The sequence below is a fragment of the Anoplopoma fimbria genome, chromosome 17 (genome assembly GCF_027596085.1).
Source record: "Anoplopoma fimbria isolate UVic2021 breed Golden Eagle Sablefish chromosome 17, Afim_UVic_2022, whole genome shotgun sequence".
Lineage (NCBI taxonomy): Eukaryota > Metazoa > Chordata > Actinopteri > Perciformes > Anoplopomatidae > Anoplopoma > Anoplopoma fimbria.
In genome coordinates this window covers 28,413,461-28,437,177 of record NC_072465.1, presented here as the reverse complement: position 1 = coordinate 28,437,177, position 23,717 = coordinate 28,413,461, and the positions used below count along the sequence as shown (strand labels likewise).

The 23,717-nt window shown below is 41.9% G+C and overlaps 1 protein-coding gene across 1 annotated transcript in view; it reads left to right on the top strand.

Moving 5' to 3' along the window:
• The window catches only part of LOC129105177 (metabotropic glutamate receptor 7), a 235,651-nt gene that overhangs the window by 67,118 nt on the left and 144,816 nt on the right, over positions 1-23,717 (top strand). The window contains exon 2 of the mRNA XM_054616064.1: positions 14,525-14,741. Within this exon, the coding sequence (XP_054472039.1) occupies positions 14,525-14,741 (217 nt within the window). The remainder of the gene's footprint in view (positions 1-14,524; positions 14,742-23,717) is intronic.

Sequence of the window (23,717 nt, the reverse complement as noted above, 5' to 3'; positions counted from 1 at the left end):
TTAACATGCGTACAGCCAGATTTACACACACAGTCGCTGTGTCCATAATTCACAGTGGAAACCTCGAGCAGCTCGAAGCCAAAATTTAGAATCTGGAATTCAAATTACTTTGAAGCAAAATAATGTCGGAGCCCCTTCGCCCCAGCTTTCCAAATGGGCTTAATTAAAATGTTCATTGTAACTGGAAGTGTGCCATTCAATTACGCAAGGTCATTCATATTTAATTGGCATCTGGGTCATTACTTAAAAGTTTGAGTGGGTTTGGCCCCTTCATCCCGGCTCTCCTCCTCAATAACCCTCCTCTAATGACCCCTCTCTCCTCTCCTTTTCCCCTTAAACTCTGTCCTCGTCCTGCCGTTCACCTCTTTCATCTTTCCTCCTCTCCCTCACCTGTGCTACCCCCCCCCCTTCTCTGTTTCAGGAGACAGCGAGGTGAGAATCGAGGGCGATGTAGGACAAATGAATTAACAACATCAGATTAAATAGGATTACTCCACTCAGTGACTTGGTGCTCGTAATGAATTATGTAAGCACAAAGAGTCCTGACCAGATTTAATGGCATGCCACTGAGCTGTTGCTGGTGTGTGTGTGTGTGTGTGTGTGTGTGTGTGTGTGTGTGTGTGTGTGTGTGTGTGTGTGTGTGTGTGTGTGTGTGGTGTCTGAAGGTGTGTGTAGTGTAAAATATTGGAGGGCAGGAATCGGCTAATATGCTTTGTCGAGGAATAAAGTGATGGATCTGGGAAGAGAAATGCAAATGGGGCCATCTGTGTATATGTGTGTGTGTGTGTGTGTGTGTGTGTGTGTGTGTGTATAGTTTTGCATCTCATCTGTATGAATCAGTCGACAGCGTCTTACCTAACACCTCGAGCAGCAATCCACTTCAGCCGGCCCTCAAGTGGGTGCAACAAGGTATTATTAGGCTTTATGCAAGGAACAAAGTATAGGTGGGTCATACATTTATAATTCTACACAGACATGCAGGAGCTCGCCTGCACTTGAGGGCTTTGAAACAGAAAATAGCACTGTAATAGAAAACATTTAAGGGTCTGCATTAGTGTGTGAAGGTGAGGAGGTGAGATTTGATCCAGGAAGTCCAGTTTGAGTAGCATCAAGTAGACCGAATACTGCAAAAACATGTGCAAAAAGCACACGTTCTTCTTCCTAGTTAATACCTCGCGCCTACATTACCCACCATTCAACTGGACAGCAGACATTTAGATTGGTGTGTGTTGTGCTAGTAGATGCTAATGTAGCCCGGAGCTTCTAGCCCAAAGCAGAAATGGTAGAGGGCCTTTCACAGAAAACGACAACTGCGATCTGAAACCTTTTTTTTTTCAACGGCTTGTAGCTGCTTCGAGCAAAACGTGGTGAGCCTCAATTTTGGTAAAAACGGGGCCTTTGGGAAAAGCGCCGAAGATCATTTCTTTCACTGAGCCACCTTGCCCCACCTAGTAGATTTTTTATTATAACGCAGAACTAATAATTTATTGCAAAGATGAATAATGTTGACTGTTGTATTCACAGAATAAGAACCAACCAAGTGAACTTTTTGCGGTCCCTTTTTATAATTCTAATGACATGGGACGCTTTCTGTCCACATTTAATCTATTTAATATTAATTTATGTTAGCTTACATAAACAACCATGTAGACTTGCGTATCAGCAAGACACTCGAGATCAGACAGGAGGTAAAGTCACTTAAAACGATGGGGTGATACTTACTGCTGTCTTCCAATGTTTGTATTTTCAAACAGAAATCACGTTTCCTATTGTCATATTCCCTTGAAATTACTTACAAAATGGCAGACAGCAAGTAAGAAACTTTGAAGCTCGCAATTTCCCTCCAGTCAGCTGATACCTAGTTATGTTTTTGTTGTGAAATGAGGAAGTATTAGTTGCCCCGCCCTAAAGCATCCCCTGCTTTATGGTCTGTTTGACTCTAAATGGAGCATCATTTACTAAATGAACATCATGCTGTATTGAAGAAGACTTGAAACTAGAGATTGAGACCATAAACTCATGTTTACAATGTTTACTGAGGGAATAAATCAAGAGAGAAGTAGAGTCATTTTCTCATAGACTTCTATACAACCAGAGGAGTCGCCCCCTGCTGGACATTAGAGAGAATGCAGCTTTAAGGCACTTCCGCATTGGCTTCACTTTTCAGAGTTCGCCGCCCCAAAGAGATACACTAAACACCTTAATTATCATGTGGTTGCATACATTTAGACTCCATACAGTGACACATGTACTATAGTTACATCTAACTGGCCTATTTCGATCAGATGACTATCAGAGCTGTCACCCTCTGCTCCAGTTTCATCCCTTTTGTATGTTTCAAAATGAGTTCCTCTGCTGATGAGGAGGTCGAGTAGAGGAAGGAGAAACCGCAAGAAAATGAGACAACGAGAAGGATTAGAAGAGGGAGAAGGAGACGAGGGAGGAGGATAAAAGCATAAAGGAAGTGATCGGGATTTTTTTTGGTCTCGCTTGCATCACAGTCTAGCTGAATGCGGATGCGCCGTGGTGCAGATATAGCGATAATAACAATGTACACACATGAAATGACACTCAACGACACATACGACAACAGGCGGTGACTCAGAGAGTGTATAAACATCTGAGGTTGTAAGCTTTCTGCTTCATTTACCCATCCGTCGGCAGGCTGGGAAAATAACAGCATGTTGATGAATGCGGGCGCCTACGTGTGTGTATTTCTGTATGAGCGTGTTTTTGTGCCAAAATGTCAGCCCCTGCATGTGTGTGTGTGTGTGTGTGTGTGTGTGTGTGTGTGTGTGTGTGTGTGTGTGTGTGTGTGTGTGTGTGTGTGTGTGTTGGCTGAGTGAGAGAGGGGAGGAGAATATCACAGAAAATGAGAGGTTGTGATGAAATCAGTGATTGCTGTACCCGGAGCTTGCAGGGTCACTGTAATTAAGGGCGATTAGGACAGAAAGTCTCCCCCCCCCACCTCTCTCTCTTTCTCGCTCTCTCTCTTTCTCACACACAAATAAAACATCCTATGAGGGGCGATCCGTGCCGTTGATCCTGCACAAGCTTGCCAGCCTCTTTTCCCTATATATATCATGCTAGATTTAGTGTACCGTCATACAAAAGTAATCCCGGATGATTAGCACAGCTTGCATACGACTTCCATTCTATTTACGTTCAAAAATCATTGTTATGCATTCAAGAAGCATTATCAAACGTCTGGAGGAGGTTTGAGACGTGTCGGCTCCATGGGATAAAATGAACAGTGTTTGTATGGTTTTGTTCATTGGTTGTATTTCGTGCCTGTCGTGAAGCTCACAATCAGACTGGGAGTCTGGATCAATCAATGTAGATATGGTTCATAAATTCAAAACACGCACAGCTGGATATCTGTGTGTTTCAAATAGCTGTCTATGCAGATGACGCTTCACTATACGTGAGAACTTCTTCTTCTTCCTCTAGTGTTTTTGAACGTTACCAAACAGCTTCAGGCGCATCACCACCACCTTCTGGACTGGATTCTGGACTGGGCTCTGATCAAAGATGGAATGTAGTCATATACGTGATCTGAGGGTGAATGTAAATGTCTTTAATCTAATTTTATCTGCATATGAAACACTTGAACTGCACTAATTACCCGTCATACCCAAACACACACATGCACTCACACAGACGTCGACGTCGCAGGGATGTTACTAAATGAAGCAGGACTCAGCGGGTCTCTGCCTGTGTGGCTGGTATGTGTTCCGATTGATTATAATTTCCTCCGACTGCAGGCCAACAGTCACCTACTGGAGCCTGCTGGGCCCAAATTTAGATTATTTTTACATTTCTAAATGAGAATGAAGTCCTTTGTGTTCTCTCCATATGCTGTTATCACAAACGTTTTTTAAATGTTTTATTCAGGATTTACAGCTTCTGAATTATGACCTTTCATCAATGTGGCCTCCCACCGTTTAACAGCAGTCAATGATTATAATTTTCATTAAACTTTGATTTTAGACGGCTTTATATATTTTTTTATGTCTTTAGAAAATCAAACGTTCAATTTTCCATTCATTAAAGCATGCTGGCCATGGTGCTCAATTTAATGTATTTCTATTTAAGACCTTTTAATAGTTTAAGTGTTGAGGAGCGTTAAAGGCAAACCAAACCGCCCGACATTAGAGATTTCAATTTTAAAATCTTACCTGCAGATTTCCTTTTTCTTTATTACCAACAATAATTGACAGCTTAAAAAAAAAAAAATGTGACATTTCTTTCATGGAAAATTGAAATTCACTTGTATGTTCATAATAAAACATTTGCTATTAAATACATTCGATTTCTCCTCAAACAAATGTCGAAATAGAATTGCTCCGGGTTACTGGACAAATAGAATCCAACTGAAATAAACGTTATGTAACGTGTTTGACTTTCCCAGAATAAAAAAGGGGCAACATCTATGACAACACAGCTAATGTCATTTACATCAAAACCTCTACACCGACGACATGATGGTATGTGTGTGTGTGTGTGTGTGGGTGGCTGTGCTGTTTGCCACAGCTGGAGGGTGATCACCAAAGAGCTGAAAATCTCCACCAACACCAACAATGCATTAGCGTTTCTCAGTGCATCCCACACCATCACGCCCTACAAGCATTTTTAAACCAAGCGTAAACTGAGTCCTAGAATGTCTCATCAGCGTGGTTTTTATAACCCTTGAACACTGACTCTCCTCTTTCCACTCATACAAAGATCCTCTGTTGAAAACCTCTACAACTGCCTCTGTGTCAGAACGATGACACATCCAAACATCACACATGTAAAATCCCTCACACTTACCGCTGAGTGGCGTCCGGTAAACACATCTGTTCCGGCCTCGGCGCTCGGTGCCATATGTGCTGTGTAGGCCCTGTCAGCTCCATTTGGTTCAGGGCTCACACTCGTCTGGCACTGTACCAGATGTGGCCCCGCTGGCTTAATAACAGAGATATGGAGGTACAGTGATGAGAGAGGAAACCAGGGCTGCGAATGTAATGTCGTAACACACTGTGTACACACACTTCTGTGCATTTATACAATGTGTTTGATCAACGATATTAATGTTCAGTGTTGCCTTGTTTCAGAGATACTGTGGTTGCCATGGTAATTAAAAACTCACATATTTTCTTTTATATTGTTTTTCTATTTTTAAGCTACACCACCCTCTCCTGCAAACACACACACACTCAGACGCACACACATATAAAGTATAACGTACGGAAATCCATTAATGAGCACTTTGTTTTGGAGCTATTTAGTAAAACTCAAAGTGGCAGTAGACATGTTATTTTTTGGGAGGTTAATGACGCCATCAACATTTATTTTTAACAAAAAACTAGATTTCAATTAGAAAAAAAACCCAATTTAAACCAATTAAACGTCCTACTAATCCCACAATTGCAATAATTATGATTTACATTGATATTTGACACAATTTTCTATTTCAGTGTGTCTTATCGCCTCCGACCAAAAGAAAAACAATGTGCTGCGATCCAATCCTCCACCTTTAAAGGCTGTACTTTGTGTTTACAGCTAATTAGCTCATCGTAGCATGCTAACACACTAAACTAAGCTGCTAAATGTTAGCGTTCAGCTCAAAGCACTGCTGTGTCAAAGTACAGCCTGGCAGAGCTGCTAGTACGACTGTGTGCTCTTTGTTTCAATATATCATCCATGGCAGTGAGAGTTTATCCCCTAATGGAGCATCAAGCAGAAGTACTGTCGCTATGGTTACCTGCAGGTATACCTTGAGTTCTGATGCAAAAACGTGGTTCAACTGCTCACAGGATCGTTGTTTTAAATGTGTTCTGCTCTAAAAAAAACTTCCCATTAGAAAGGACTTATTTCATGCATCACAGCATGGTATAAAAGTTTACGAAACCGTCATCCTTCCACCTGTTTTGTATCCAGAGTCGGGCTCTGACCTCTGACCCTGGACCTCAACCCCTCTGACGAACACTTCCGGCCAGACACGTGAGGCCAAAAAAGGTCCACAGGCCAGAACCAATACCAGCCGTCACAAATCACACAGACAAACACGCTCATTTAATAGACAGCGGCGTTCGGCAGAAGGTCAATAAGCTGCGAGTCCTCCGCCATTGAAGGAGCGCAAATGTCAGATGGAAATGTCAATAAGCGTGTTCGGTGCATGGCTGTAGCCACCCGGGCTGCTTCTCTCTTTCTGAATGACTTTGCCTTCTTTCTTATTCCACTCAGGTACAGAGAAGCTTCTGGGCCCTCCAATCAATTTTAGATCTCTCCGTTTGCATTGTCATTCCTTGCCCTTACTCCAACACCCTTTTTTCTGTTCCTCCATCTTTGCATTTCCTTCTTTTTTTTTCTTCTCCCCCCCCCTCTCTATTGCCATCTGTCGTGGATCAATGTGGCTTTCTTCGCTGTCACCTTGCAGCTCAGGTCACGTTTTGCTTCTGTCAGACTGACCCCCCCCACCCACCCCCCTCCATCCTCTGTCGCTCTGCCTCTGTGTCTCGGATCAATGCCGGGGTTTAGCCATTGTCACATCGTGGCACAGGTTGTGTTTTATTGAAGCTGTCAAGGTGCCGACCTTTCCGTGTCCAGGGGAAGAAAGAGGGACGCCAGCAGGCAGGTATGATAGGGGGAGAGAGGGATGACCAAGCCGCTCATGAGTCTAATCTATCAAAGGGGTCCAGAGGGTGGGGTGGGGGGTCGCTGCCAAACTTTGGCCTTCAACCACACAGCTCTTTTTTTTTTTTTTTTTTTTTTATTCCTCATGCCACTCGCTTGTATTTATATTTACTCATCTGTTTCTTCTGGATTCAACATCAGAACATGCATGCCAAACATTTAGCCCTCACATGTCCTGGATTCGGACCGGCCAATCACAACTGTTCATTTACATGCGTGGAGATTTAAGTGGGGGTGCCGCGTGAGGATAGAGTGTGGACTGTAATTAAGAAGTGGATGTAGTCATCGTGATGTCACCCATTGGTTTGTGGACTACCGTTTTGAAACCTTGAGTTCAGCGATTTAGCCGTCGCCATGACAAAATCCTTCCACCCGTTATGTTCCCTCTGCTCTGACCCCTGATCTTTCCTGTTTAGGTCCAGTTAGTAATCAAAGTCACATTTCATGCAATCAGGTTCAAGATCTATATAATTTTTTGTGGCGGACTTGTTGACCAGCTGAAAGTCACAGGGTTTGGGAAGACAAAGTGCACGACACCTCTGCAGATTCCACGAAGCCTCACTAGCTACTAATTAAAAGTCTTTGTGCAATTCATCAAATCACTTTAGTGCTGAGTGGACGAGCTGGCTGACTTTGCATCTCTGCATGATTCTCCTGCGTCTCTTGAAGCATCAATGGATTAGGTCTAATGAAGATGTTTTTAGTTTACGGATTCCCACAGAATCCTCACATAGCAACAGTTTGAGATGAGGTGAGGTCAGATTATGTTACACAACAGTGAGGGTGGGTAGTAAGTGAACCACGGTGGTCATGGTTAAGAGAATTGTTCGTTGGGAAGTGAAAGGTCTCAGAGTCTGATGTTTTGTAGATGTTTGAAACTGATACCCGTGATGCTCAGTGCAGCTTGTGTCTACTGTATGAGTGAAGATTGAGCTGTTGATGTTTCAAACAAACCCGAATCATGAAAAACAGTCTCATGAAAATGGCCATAACACATGGGGGCGTGACGTAAATGCGAAATACTTGGCTGCACACATTCTGCATCAAAACGTTTCATATGGGCAGCTTTCGAATTTGCAAGTTGCAAAAACTTTTTCAATTAAATGTTTTATCTGTGTGACGAAAACAATAGTTATAAAAATATATTGACTATTATAACAGCAAAAAGAAAAACACCCTGTGTGTTAAAGGTCTCAAGAGAAAATCCTTTTTTTAATGGGATTTATTTTGTGAGATTGGGAAAGAAGATCATTTGCGTCTATCATATGCTTATGACTCATTCAATTATTATCTAAGATCTTAAAATGATCTAAATTATTCTAGACACAGGGTCATCCTTCAATCAGAGGATTGGCAGTTTGATCTTGGGCAAAAAACTTAACCCCAAATTGCTCCCTGAGGCTAAACCGGTATGAATGGTTGGTTAGAGTCCTGATGGGCAGGTGGCCCCTTGCATGGTAGCCCCTGTCATCAGTGTATGAATGGGTGTTAATGGGTGAATGATGACATGTAGTGTTAAAGTGCTTTGATTGGTCAGAAGACTAGAAGAGCGCTATACAAGTCCACTTACCATTTAGAAGAAAAATAATAAAGAAACTTGTTGAGGAATCTTCTATATACAGAGTTCTTTGTTTGTAATGTGATGGATAATGTAAGAAGTGCGGTTCTTTTCTGAAAAAGTTACCTCTGCAAAATTATCCTGGGGGCCTTAGCCCCAGTAAGTGTCCATGTGCTTGACCCAATGCGTAAAGGCTAACTAGTTTTGAAGCTGAGCAGCAGACTCACATGGAGAGCTGCTCTCATTCCATTTCCTCGCTTATTGTCGCCGACGACCTCGGGGCTCCGAGTTGAGAAAATGGAGTCCGTTTTTGTGCTGACAGTGGCGCTTCAAAAAATAAAAAGTAAAGGGGGATACTGCTCTGTGGTCTCACCATGTGGGCTTCCACAGTGATGACCACCGGCGCCCCCTCAGCTGTCCCAGGGACACCAGTGTGCTGTGCAAGCTCACCGCGGATTTACCCCCAAAAAAACCCTCTCTCCTGCAGGCGACGGTGGAGGTGTCAGCTCTGGATGGGTTCCGTTTAATAGACTGCAGAGAGGCAGGTAGAAAGTGAGAGGTTTCACACTCCGGTGCTTCCAAATGGATATCAAATAATACCATGACACAGTCAGGACTGCTGGTCTGAGATGACTTTATATATCAAAGGATGTCAACTGGATGGAATAGGCAAATAAATGTAATCTTGGTACAGAACAAGTACAGTTGGAGGACTCTCTGCTTCCTGAAGAGAAAGCCATGAATCAACACTTCATTGCTCAGGTTTTCGGATCACGTTGGATGAAAAGCCTCCGACCTTATAGTACCTTCACTGGCTCCCGTCGGGCTTGTCATTTATCTCACTGCTCGCCGGTAATTTGAGCTTACTTAGTGGATTTCACCGTACGCAGGTGTCCCTGAAGGCACAGAGTGGGACAGACTAATGTGGATTCATCCTCCTCTTCAATGATTCATTCAATCATTTGTATTGTTTTTTATATTTCCTTTATTTCTTTTCATGTTTCTTCTCCGCTGTCAGAGTGAGAGACGCCACAATGGCCACGCCTCCGGTAACTGCGATCAACCTGCTCTGGCTGTCCGTCAGCAGCAGAATCCCATCAACGGGAGGCAACACTGACACCTTTAAGAGCGCTTACAGAGAGTCACTGCAATTGTAATTCCTCGATTCTCCTGTTTGGGGGATCGCAGAGTACCCATGGATGTGCAGACAACGACAAGATCTGCGGCGACTTTTTACGATCAATTCATGGACGTTTCTTCTTGATAAACATCAGCGATAAGGATATGAGCGGGAAGTGTATTTCACACCGAATGACATCAAAAAGTGTTTTATGTTTTGTTCAGACCATAGACTGTATATGAGAAGTGGACGTAGTCAATGTGATGTCTACCATTGGTTGGTGGGCTGATGTCTTGAAGCCGCAAGTTCCTCGATTTCGCCGTCATCATCTTTGATTACAATCGTCGCCATGTTGTTGTTTTTTATGTTGTTGTTTTTTTAGTAACCGTTGAGCAGAAGTGACCATATTTGGAATGAGGAGAACACAATGTATACGGCTCTGGTAGGGACCTGTCAATCACAGTAGTCCCGCCCTAAAGCATACCCTGCTTTATGGTCTATTTGACCATAACTTGCTAAATGAACATCATGCTGTATTGAAGAAGACTTGAAACTAGAGATTGGAAATACTTATTTTTAAATGTGAATTTAGGAGAAAACTGCAAACGCAAATTGCCAAAGTAGGGAAAGAAACACCTCAGGGTGTATTTTGGATGTTTTCTTACCACTAGTCTGAAAGGAGACGTGTTATGGAAGCAAAATAGCCCAAAATCAAAAAAATTGACGAATCGAATCAGCAGCCAAAACTACAAAAAAATAGCTTCCTGCATGCACCCTCACCCACAGTATCCTCACCTTCCATCCCTCTCCTCACAGTTTGGAAACCTCTGGTTTGGAGCGTTTGCTGATATGATGAATAAGAGTGACTTTCGTCCTCAAAATTCTATTTCGGTGGTGGAGATGTAAACCAGCCCGAATTCAGCTATTTAAATGATCCACCTGGTGAGACTTAGACAGCTGACCGTCGGTGGAGCGGCGACAGAAAGCGATGAGGCCGTTCATCTCCAAATCCATCAACTCCAAAGGGTTATTTGGGCTTATGAGAGCCCTGAGAAAAGATTGTCTTTCGAATGGATTGCTTGTACGTGCAGAAGTGACAGAGAAGTGTTCGAGCTTGTCGCGTCGTGGACGAGGTGTAAGTGGGCTCATTTCAGAACGGAGCTAACAACGCACAGCCGGCAATAGAGAGTAGGGTATCTTTAATCTTTAAAGTAGACTATGACAGAATGCATGCACATGTATAGTGTCAGAAAATGGCATTCTCCCACCAAAAGTCTTTCATTTACAGATCTTGTCTGCTACAGAATATTGTATTGTTGCTGCAGGAGGTGAAAATAGGACTTTACATGATTTCAGTGAATTCATCTTTGGAGCATTTAAATGACTCTTCTGGTTTGCAGTATTTGTTAACTCTATTTTATATGCTCTGCTTGTTACTTGATAGATCATCGTGCTGCTGTTGCTGCTGTTAGTGTTCTCTGTGTTGGTCTGTTCAGGCTTGTTCTGACTACGTTTTTGATCGGGCCGCTTAATATCTAATTATCACCGTGTCTGACTGGGCTCTGGTCTCACTTTCTCTTAAAATATATGTGTATGCACATCAGGGCTCTGCAGTTTTTCTAGGGTTCTGCATTGGATTGAGTAAAAAGACCTCCACCTTTTACTACACCATGTCATGAAGCCATGGGCAGTTTAAAGACACCACCACCATTTCTCCAGGAGCGGGACAGACAGACTTATTATTGAGCATATTTTTGTTGTTTGTCTCTCTTCAAAGTCATTTTGTGTCTCTCTGTGGTCATTGTGTTTCTCTTTATAGTCGTTTTGTGTCTCTTTATAGTCTTTCGTATTTCTTTGGGGTCATTTTGTGTCTCTTTGCGGTTGTTTTGTGTCTCTTTGAGGTCATGCTGAGTATCTTTATAGTTGTTTTGTGTCTCTTTATAATAGTTTTGTATCTCTTTTGGTTAATTTTGTTTCTCTTTATAGTCGTTTTTTTCTCTTTGTGGTCATTTTGTGTCTATGTAATTGTTTTGGTCCTTTTCGATTTACCTTTTGTCAGTGGTTGCTTTGTCCTTTTTTGTATTTATTTTCCTTCTCTAGTCTTTCTTTGTCTGTTTGTTGTCATTTTGAGTCTCCTCCTAGTTGGCATGTGTCTCTTATAGTGACATTTTGTAGTTGAAGGCCAAAGGAGAAGGCGGGGGGGGCACTTTGGGCCCCTGGGCCTGGAAGACTCGCTCAGTAATCCATCCATGCATGAAGTACATTCGGCTGAGAAAGTGTTCATGGGTCAGGAGTGAGTTGCATATTTTGTTCCCAAACTACAGTAGCATGTAAATCACGGAGTCCTTCGTTCACTCCCTCTCTAAGTGACACTCCTAGATGTCCTCTCTCGCTCTCTCTGGGAGGAAAATGGCCTCAGAGAGTGCCATGGCTTCCAGTAACTGTGATGAACCTGCACACAATGTTCCTGGAATACTTTATGTGTGTGTGTGTGAGAGAGAGAGAGAGAGAGAGAGAGAGAGAGAGAGAGAGAGAGAGAGAGAGAATGGTGCAGAGTAAAGTAGTAACAGCAGGTTGGAGGTGTTTCTGGTGCCCTGAGGTTTTACTGTGTTTTCATGCTGTAGCCCTCCACCACAGATTCAACCAAAAACTACACCACACTGTGTTTGTGTTTCTGTGTGTGTGTGTGTGTGTGTGTGTGTGTGTGTGTGTGTGTGTGTGTGTGTGTGTGTGTGTGTGTCACATCTGCATATTCATGTGCTTGCATGCCTTGGGCTGTGCTCTGCATGGTTTGTGCAACAGTTAATTTGCGTTTGTGTCGGTGGGCCTGAAGCAGCATCGATCACTGCGGGTCGGACGGGGTTGGCCCTTTTGAGACATCTGGAGTCAGAAGCCATAAAAGCCTGAACACGTTCCAGCGATGCGTTTACGCAGCTGGAGAGCTCTGGGGCTCCTCGGCTTCATCACTCCGACAGGTGACTGGAGCGTCACGGGACATCTGTAGGAAACCTGCAACACTTTCATTCTGCTCTCGTAGCATGCGTGGAACATTTGAAGCATTACCAGACTTACAACAACTGTTTCTCTTCAAAGTGTGTTCACCTGACCGGCCTTTTCTATGCCTTCCCATGGCGGAAACCCCGGTCCTTGAGTAACATGTATTCTCTTTTTAATTATTAAAAAAAAACTACAAATAATGAGCCGTGTTTAATAAACTGCGGATATACAGGAACTTCTAGGAGTGTTTAACCTCCATACACAGACAGAGCAACACTCTCCGGCATACATCAAACTTCTTCAGCCAGACATAACGTGAGAGTGAGTGCATCTCCACTCCCAGCAGATCAAAGGGGTAATTGGAGGAACTATCTAGTGATTTGCAAATTTTAAGAGTTTCTCAGAGAATTTCCTGAGGGATGGAATTTAATTTTGACTGTCCAGTAGTGAAGACCTTGATGAACAGAGATCAAATAATCCCTGACCTCTCACGCATCCTGTGTAATAACCACGAACACGTCGTTTGCCACGTCGAGATCATTTCCCAGCAAACGGGAGGAAATCCGCTCTCATCTCCCACATTTATTATCAGCTTCTTACATATATTAGCACGGGCTCTGAGAAAGGAAAAAAAAAAAGTTACTTTTTACCTGAACCAAAAAACTCAATTTCTAGTTTTAATCTTTTAAGCTGCAGCTCCATATTTTAAAGACACGTCTGTTTATCAGCCAACTTAAAAAAAAAAAGTGAGAAAAGTTTCTCTCTTGAATTTACTTTTTCCTCTAGCTCGATAATGTTGCAGTGCTAGAATGTATTCAATTACTCATTAGTCTCCACACCTTTTCTCATTCCAGCTCCTTATCTGTACCCGTCAGTCAAAGTGCTGTTCAAGTAGCAGAAATACATTAATTAATATATTACAGTCTTTTTCTGCCTTTCTTTCTGTGTTGGACACGGTGATAGAAACATGCTTTTCCCTGGCTTTTTTTTGTTTTTTGGTCAATGTTCACTAATCCAGGGGAGATTTACTGAGCAGCAACACTTAACCCCTTAGGCTGCGTTCACGTGGAAAAGTCAGACAGCAGACCGGTCGTCATGCTAGTGGTCGAGAGACATACGGTAAAATTGGGTGAGTTCAGAACAGACACCAGCAACAGTAGACGGCAACGCCATCCAAAGTTAAAATATTTACAATAGATTATTAAGAGAAAGATGCATTTTATGTCAATCTGACAAAAATCAATATAAGATCGACATTGCTTTATCATTCTTGTATGTTTTAAAGCAAGAATAAGTTCCAAAATCTTTCAAACCTGTCTGCAGCTAAACAATTACCTCAGTGATTATCTTTCATTGATCATCCTGTTCTTCTGATCAGACCAACGTTACATTACATTACATTACATTACAGTCATTTAGCAGACGCTTTTATCCAAAGCGACTTACAGGAAGTGTATTCAACATAGGTATTCAAGAGAACTACTAGTCACCAGAAGTCATAAGTGCATCTCCTTTCTTAAACAAGCATCTTAAAGCATAAACCAGAGCAAAAGTATAGTGCAGAGGCAAAATACTACGAAAACAATAAGTGCAACAGACTAATACGAATACAATAAGTGCTACAAACAGCACTTGCAGTGGACGAGGATGGACGTCTGATCTCCAAACAGTAGAACACTGATCATTTCTGCAGACTGATGTTCTGCTTGTTGTCCAGATGTTGTGATAAACTGCTGCTGCTTCCTCCCTTGACCTGTGAGGGTTTTATTGAGTTTGAGACAACGAGAGTTCTCGGCGTCTAATGGAGGAACATGTAGCCTCACTTTGGATCTTTGTGTTCTCTCTGCCATGATGTGTGTGTGTGTGTCAGAGTAAAGACAAAGACAAATAAACAGAGAGGATGTTTGAAGAGGAAGTACCGATAGCGGAACACTTGACTTTGAACCTTATCAATACTCCGAGTTTTTACAAATTTTGAAGCGATTCCGATTTCGTTTAGAACAGAGTTTAGGGGGACATCTCTAACTCTGTTCCATCAGTTCATTTGTATCTTTTTCCCCATACATTTCCATGTGAATGCATCATTATTTAAAGCACAGTTCTCTTTCCAGATCTCCGACACGATCAAACACGTTTCCACCGTCCTAACTCCTCTTCCTCTTTCCCTCCAGATCCCTCAGGTCAGCTATGCATCCACGGCCCCGGAGCTGAGCGACGACCGGCGGTACGACTTCTTCTCTCGGGTGGTCCCGCCGGACAGCTTCCAGGCCCAGGCGATGGTGGACATCGTCAAGGCCATGGGCTGGAACTACGTCTCCACCGTGGCCTCGGAGGGCAGCTACGGGGAGAAAGGGGTGGACGCCTTCATGCAGCTCTCCAGGGAAGCAGGTAAGACGGGTGATCAGCCGCAACAATCGACCAAGGGCGGGGTCTCGTTAGTCGTTTACCAGATTTGAGTGGCGTTGTGTTGCTATCAATATGTTTTGAGGCTCACGGTATCCCATCGGGGGACGCAGATGTCTTGATTTTGTCTGAGGTGGAGGTCACACTGCTTTACCAACATGATTCAAAAATGATTGTGCCATTCTTTACGCCCTTAAAACTCCCATAAAATATGCGCCTTAGTATGAACATGAAGGAGATCAGATATAAACTGTTGAGTCACGGAAGCTTGAAATGAACTGATTAGTGGATGCTGATTGCTCCCAGAATAATCTCTCTGACATTTGGATCAGTCCTGCGACTCTTCACATTTCACCAGTTAAGACGGTGTCCTGACATTTATGCGCTGGCGTTTTAATTTTTTTTCTAGGATTAGCAAAGGACAGAGGGCGCCCAGAAATCCTTTAACTGTGCTAACACCAAACGGTCGGCCAACGTTTCCACACGGATGAGTCCTTGATCATTGATCTGTGGTGGTATTTGAACCAGGAGTTGACAAAAACAAAGAAAAAAGGATTTTGCAGCACGCTGTCACCCCGAGCAGTATTCATGCTCTTTAATCCTTCAATGGGTTCTGTTTGAGACGAGATTCAGGAGAAAACTTTGGGCCTCACCCTCTGGCTGTGTTCTTGTTTTTAAAAAGGTAACTAGAAGGACACTCGGGGAGAGAAGAACGACACCAAGACTGTTTGCATAAGTGAAAAAAATTCTGATTTGTGTAGTCATATTTGGGAGAAGCTCATGCTACACCCTATACGTACAGTACCAGTCTAAAGTTTGGACACACCTTCTCATTCAACTACTTTGAAGAATGTAAAATATAAAACATATTCTGGTTTGTTGAGCATTTGTTTGTTTACCACATAATTCCATATGTGTTCCTTCATAGTTTGGATGTCTTCAATATTAATCTACAATGTAGAAAAAAATAAAAATAAAGAAAAACCATTGAATGAGAAGGTGTGTCCAAACTTTTGACTGGTACTGTATGTATATACATACGTATATGTATTTATACATATACGTATGTACATATACATATATCAGCATTATTCATCGTGTTCATGTGTTGAACTTCGAAGCAAACCTGACGGATGGCTTTAATTCCAAGTTCATGACTCTCCACAAAGTACTCCTTCCAACATGTGGACATTTTTTGTTCTCCACATGCATAAGTACAGCTGCATGCATACAAATCAATCTTACCATGTCAAAGTGAACAAGTCTCTAAACGAACAACAGGAAGTCCCGTACACACAGCTGACAGCAGATCAAACACCCCGTCGCTCTGCAGCGTCCGGTGGCGCACGCTGCCGTCGGCCCAGATTCCAAATATAACGATAAATCCACGAGAAGTGACTCATTAATGGAGTCTGGTCATTGAGCAGGTGTTCTAATTGCTCCTAAATCCTCTTATTCCTGATGCTATCAAACGTGAGCATACGCACTACGCCTTCTCACTAATATCTGATAAAAGAGCTCTCCGTGTGTGAAATGTACTTTCTGGGTTATCTGCAGATTTGTGAGTAATCCGCCATGTATTGATTGCGGGAGGTTCCTTCTCTCAGTCGACAAGACACACATCCCAAAACTCTCTCACACACACACAATACGCTGCTCCGGTAATATAATTAGACGGCGTTCGTTTCCAGCAGGGCGTTAAAGATAGGAGCCCGGCACACACACACACACACACACACAAACACACACACACGCACACACTGGCGGTAATGCAGGGAGGACACATCCATAGTGATTAGTCGGGTGGTAGGAGACTGATTAGCTGGGAAAGAGTTTCTCTCTTATCTAAACTTTTCTCATGAATCCTCACAGCTTCTCTTCGTCTCTAGACTCCGTCTTTACTCACTTTCACTGTCGAGAGGATCCAGTTAGTTTATCAAGGTGTTGCTGAAGTCACATGGTGCTCACACTGTGATGACAAACAACATTTTCATATTTAGGTTGCAGTATTTGCTTAATGCATTCCTGCAAGATCCTACACGACGTCTGGGTCTCGGATATAAAACAGAACCAATTAGAACAGAGCTTCTCCAGTCAAACTATAAATGCAATCGATCCTTTCTGTTCCCAGATCTAGAAACAAATGACTATTTGTATGGTTTTGCTCGCAGCCAATCACAGCAAGTGTTCTTTGATTTAATGTGACATGTGCTTATTATATCTTTCAGGCTGGTCTTCTGGGTAATATCTTGACAATGAAGGTTCACGCTTGGTTAACGTTGTGAAGTGGTCAAGATAATGTTTTTGTTCTGTACTTACTCTTTGTTTCTTACAAATACAATTTTTTCCTGTCTCTAAATACTACACTACCCATGAGCCTCAGCGGCCACTGTCAAGGAGCCGAGAAGGGACGAGAAGTAGCATAATATTGTACTTAAATCCAATGTTGAGGTCATTTTACTTTGTGTATTTTTGTGCAACTTTATACTTCTACTCCGCTTCATTTACTTCACAACTTTAGTTACTTTACAGATTGAGATTGTACATGTAACACACATGATCAGCATAGAAAAACTGCCCAAAAGAAGAATCACCAGAAACAATTACAATACAGAGATGTGAGCTTTCATCTACAATGTGAGGCAATAAGTGTTTTCTTTCATTTTCAAGAATTGGATGCTAAATAAGACACAAACCCACTGCAAACGTCATAATCAATCATTGATCAAACGTTCCCACGAGAGAGCAGAGACCAGATGAAAGTTTTATCTCAGAAGAAAAAGAGAAACCATTTTTTTTTTTTTAAATGTCTCTTTTATTCAGATGGAATATCTTTGATAACTCCAATAAAAATACAGATAAAAGTAGTATATGAGACATCAGAGATGTGTTCTACTTTTATAGGCAACTTTTTATACGACAGTATAAAACTTTTTATACTATAATATAAAAAGTATAGCCATATATATATATATATATATATATATATATATATATATATATATATATATATATATATATATAACTACTCTGTGAGACGTCTTTTTCTTCAGTGCTGTAAATATTGACAGGTTGACATGGACACTTTCGTGCCGATTCAGTCAGCAGATTTATTTGAAGGCTAAAGCCCCGAAGATTTCATCTTCACGGATCTGGAGTGAGATGAAAACAAGCTCAGAAAGTACAGAACGTATAGTCGATACTCACACTTGTTAGGATGGAAGTACACGTTGAAATCTATTTTAAATATGTAAGTAAGACAACTCTACTAGTACTAGTAGAGTTGTCTTACCCAGAGCTTTAATTATATAAATGAATGGACAAATAAAAGCATATCTCAGCAGGAGCCACAGATTTGAACTTGATTTCTTGTCCAAAATATCCTCCATAGTCTTGCAAACATGTGAAGAAACAAAATAAGTTATTTGTTAAATCCCTGAGTTTGAACTCATTTAATCAAACCTGTCTGAACAGTCAGACCTTGACATGAAGTGCAAAGCATTTACCAAAGCAAATGTTCTGATCGGTTTGTGTTTGGACGTGAAATAAAAGCTAAACTGGAAGAAACGGTGGAGTCTCAGAGGGGCATTCCGATCAGATTCTTTTTTTATTACTCTGCAGCTTCTTCTTTTCGAATACAAACCCTCAGGAAGCCGCCCTTATTATCTCTGAATCAGCAGGATTGTGAGGAGAAATGCTGAGGGATATTTGCTTCTCATTCCTTCAGAGGTTGAGAATGCTGACAGGGTAACTGGGCCTCTTAATACCATCTGAACGGCGTATTGGCAGTGGATAGCAGGATGGGGGATGATGTCTCCAAGCTGTTTGCCATGTGGAGCACTTGAGTGAAGACTCACGGGGTGTGAAACACTACCTGCAGCTACTGTTTGGTTTGAATTTAAACTGTTTTATAGTTTGGTGTCTGAGAAATCCTGACATTGTCAGCATTATTTATGAAATCAGATCTCCCCCCAAGAGGCTGAAATATCACAGTGTGTTTGTTTCTTTCACTTCAGGAACCACTTCTCCTATATTTCTTTACATTAAGTCACACTGTCTCCAGTAAAAGTATGATGAATTATCTATTAGCAGCTCCTGTTTGCAGTGGACCCATGGATTTACAGACAACCGGCACTGGATTTCTTTGGCACTTAAGAAAACTTTAAAACGGGACAATTCTCAGGCTAGTTCTGCAGGTCGAAGAAGCTTCTTGTTCTATGGTGTTTAAGTAGGTTCTTGGACGTTTATTAGCGATGGACATCAGAGACAACGATATCCTTGGAAAGTATGAGTAACGCTGAATCAGAAGAAAGGGAGACGGCTCGGCCTTTGGTGCTCCCTGGTCGGTAGCCCGTCAGCATGCTAATACAGGATTAATGGGTGTTCACTTGAACAATAAACTGGACTGGACTAATCATACAAATGCACTATACAAAAAGGGTCAGAGCAGACTCTATCTGCTGAGGAGACTAACCTTTTTCGACTCTGTGGTGGCATCAGCCATTTTTAATGCAGTGGTCTGCTGGAGCAGCAGCATCTCAGCAGCTGACAAGAAGAGACTGAACAAGCTTGTCAGGAAGGCCAGCAGTGTGCTGGGGTGTCCACTGGATACGGTGGAGGTGGTGGGAGACAGGAGGGTGATGGCCAAGCTGTCATCCCTGATGAACAACACCTCCCACCCCATGCAGGACACCCTGGCAGCTCTGTGCAGCTCCTTCAGCCACCGGCTGCTTCACCCCCGGTGGTGAAGGAGAGGTACCGCAGGTCCTTCCTTCCTGCTGCTGTCAGGCTGCACAACCAGCTCTGCTCCCAGCAGACCACATGACACATGACACGTGCAATACAATACACTGTGCAATTATAGCTATAATAGTTTTTTCAGTTATTGTTGATTTTCTACTGTTTTTTATTGCTTATTTATAATACTTGTTTTTTTATTTCATTTTTTATTTTCATCTTGTCTTTCTTTTACTATGTCTCTTGTGTGCACTTTACTCTCTGCTGCTGTAAGCCTGCAAATTTCCCCGCTGCGGGACTAATAAAGGATTATCTTATTTTATCTTATCTTAACGGAAAATAATTCAAGGAAAATGAATTTCCTTGGAGCAGAGGCTTGTGGATTTTTGGCCCATTCTAAGTGTCAGTTTGTTGTTGGAAAATCTGATAACGTCCCAGAACGGAGAAGGCCTTTAGTCGCGTGTTAAAACTTGACCAAACTTCATTGAAAAGTTACAAAAGAACCTTTGTATTAATAACAGGATCTGCTGGACTGATTTGCCCGCGAAAGCCATGAAGAAGCGAAAGTGTAATATAATATAATAGTGAAGTACCGCTGCAGTGATGTTGTCTTCTTTACCTCCATCTATTTATCTACATCAGCGTTGTGTTGTTCCGTCTCCTTCGTCCTCCTTCCCATGGTGGCTCCATAACTTGTCTCTGCATCTGTTTGCCTCTTCTTCCTCTTCCATCTTCTCTCCAAACAACCATCCCCCCTGTCCGTGTGTTTATTTATAAATTCATTAGTCTGGAGGAATATCAGAACACACCAGTGAATGCGGCGCATAATTCGCCTATTCGATTACCTGGGAATCCCCGGATGGGATGCGTCTGCCGTTTATTAGCCTCTTCTGCTCCCATTAAACGGAGAGCGGTGACACATACTTATCACCGTAGAGGGAGCTGCAGGGTGGTGGTGGTGGTGGTGGTGGTGGTTGGTGGGTGGGGGGGGATGGAAAAGAGGATACTGAAAGAGGAATGAGAAGTGGTTTCACTTTACTTCATCAGACCGTGGTGTGTTACTCTGGGAGTGATAGTCAGTCTGGAGCGATTCAGAGAGAGATCAGTCAAGGAGAGGAAACATATGGCGTCTGTGTTCAGTAACACAGATCATCGCTGCACAGGCTCTACTAATGTTTTCTCAGCTTATCTCGGTACGTTCATCATAATAACCCGTAGGCTCTCCTATAAAATATTCCGTTTTTGTAGAACAAGTCCATCCCCCACCCTTTTTATTTCTTACACTCAGCGCCGTCATAATCAGAAAAACAGTTTGTTTTCAAATCAAACTCCAGATTTGATGCTGAGTCACATCAAAACAAGGTTTTTCAAGAGGAGCGCGGCGGTCGTCCCGCGGGCCGCAGCATATTGAGTCGAAGAAATGTCAATATCTCAAGGTGGGCTCTTCGTGGGAAGTGTTGTTTTGATGCACATCAGCTCAATATCAGGTCAACACCAAGTCGACTCTGACGGAGAAAAGACGAAAAGAAATCTTGTTTGGGGTGTTGAGTTTGTGTTTAGAGGTTTGCTTAGCATGGAAAAAACATCCATATTTTACAATGTTTAAATATCATAGATTATGTGGCAATTTGAAGTGTTTATTATGTTGCTATTCACTTCACACAATAATCTTTTATGGGGGGTTTGGAAGATTATATATACGCTTTATTGTTTATTCCATTTATAACAGAGTTTGTATGATATCTTACAAAAAGTTATACACAGTTATATATATATATATATATATATACAATTATACTGCTGATTCAGCAGTGAAATAGGTTAAAAAGATAAAGATAGAAGCTAAAGCTACAGATCACAGTGTAAAGCCGGGTAGATCTTTATTCACTGTAACCATCAATAAAAAGCAGAAGCAGCATGTGTATACATTCAGCATAACTTCAGTAGCTAGCTTAGCATAACTCGTAATCATGACTAGCTCCAACTCCACAAAACCAGCCTGAAAATGAAGATAATCTGAAGCGAATAAATTACAGTTCTGATTAATACTTCTGGTTTCACACTGGACACTAATGTGGTCTTCTGACCTCCTCCCTACATGGAGTTTGTTGCTATTTATACTTCCTGGTTCATGATTACGTGGATAACCAACCTGATCTCTTGGGAAAGTGTCATTTTAAGGACATTCCTCTTGTCTTGATGAAGCATTTTAGGCTTTTCGTGAGTCATTTTATTCAACGATTGTTACCCTGAGACAGCTGCAGTTAGGTTTAGGCAACAAACCCACAATATCATGCTATTTGTTTTTGTGGGTTGTATCCAAGAATTACAGTTCAATACGTTTTGTAGGTGCAGCTATGGACAGCGTATGATGACAGCCTCGTATAGTACACATTTGTACTACTGCAATTGCACTTCTGGTTAGAACCTTAACTGCAGTTGGTTGTCTCAGTGCTCGTGATCTATGCAGTGACAATGAAGTTTAAAGTAATTATATAAAGCAAATGATAAAAATACATTGGCATTTAGTGGTACGTAAACATAGTTAATACAATGTTGCTGGATCATTTTGACAAAAGTCTGGACATCAATTATTTAAACAAATATTTTTTGTCGTCACTTAAAAATAGGAGGTCACATTCTGCTTAGTATAGATCATTTCTGCACAGTTGAATATAAAGAACATGCTACACTGATAACAACAGTGTTATTTGGAAAATTTGATTCCAGTGGTGGCTAAGTAGGATTGTTTCTGATGTGATCGAAACGTTTCCAATAACTCCAGTGTTGTAAAGTCTAAAGACGCCTATCATTAAATTTATGTTGAAGAAACTGAGCTATAAACATTAAAGAAAGTTGATTTAGAAAAATCTAAAACTGAAAGAAGGACGAAAGATTTGGAACCACTGACCTGAAGGACACATGAAATACAACATTGCCAACTTCACATGGGAACCGTTTCTAGCTGTTACAAGGTTATGAAAGCGTCTCGTCAGTCACTCCATGATAACTCACCGTTTTAATGACTAGCTCCACGGGAGGCTGCCTGCGGAGCCGTCCACCAAGTCACAAGTCATTAGGAGGAAGGTGCAGGCTCAGTCAGTGACTCATCGGCTCAGCCACGCCGATTCGTGACTCCTCTGATTTTTATCTCACAACAGCAAACCAAGAAGCCGAGAAGCAGAAAGTTGGATCTCATTACTTTACCATCAAAAGCTCCAACAGTTTTAATTCTCACCTTAAAATCCAGTCCAAGCCCTTGAAGGTTTTCTGCTTTCATGTATACATTTCCTGCATGTCTCACAAGTGTCTGACTGAACGCAGTGATGGTCCACAATGACTGAACTTCTCTTTGCAGCATACTGACCTTCTTTAATTTAGCAGTGGAGCATGGGCTACTGAATACTCATCATTGCAGCATTTGTTTTACTGGAGGTGAATGCAGGTACATTCATCCAGTTTTAAAACCAAAATGGCTTTTAACCAGTTCAGCCAACAAGTACGTTTGTTACTGTCTTTGAAGGCAATAAAGTAGATTTCCAAACACTGCTGTTGAAAACTTTGGAATCTGCTGTTTTACTTCTTCTTTCCATCAATAATCAGACACTAAATGTATTGTTTACATTTGAAATAGTTTTGCCCCCAAAAGAAGAAAAAATGTAATGATTCAAATGTACATTTAGTCCGTGTCCCCACAGTGTCGCAGCAGAATACTGTTGGAACTGTTGAATATATTTTCCAATTCAGTGACCCTGGATCATTATAGAACCAGAATGTCGCAGCTAGGCTCCAAATGTTGAAACATCTGGCCCTCTGTAGTCTAATCAGTGGTTAGATTGAAGAGGTTTAAACTGTGATTTGATCAGCTGATATTCCAAAAGTGCTAAACCTGGACCATAGACTGTCTACAAGAAGTGGACGTAGTCATCTTGACGTAGTCATCGTGACGTAACACCTCGGTTCGTGGACTGCTGTTTTGAAGCTTCGAGTTCGAGTTACCATATTTGGAAGAGAGACGCCATATATGGCTCTGGTAGAAATCTTTCAATCACAATAATCCCGCCCTAAAGCATCCCCTGCTTTATGGTCTGTTTGACTCTAAATGGAGCATCATTTACTAAATGAACATCATGCTGTATTGAAGAAGACTTGAAACTAGAGATTGAGACCATAAACTCATGTTTACAATGTTTACTGAGGGAATAAATCAAGAGAGAAGTAGAG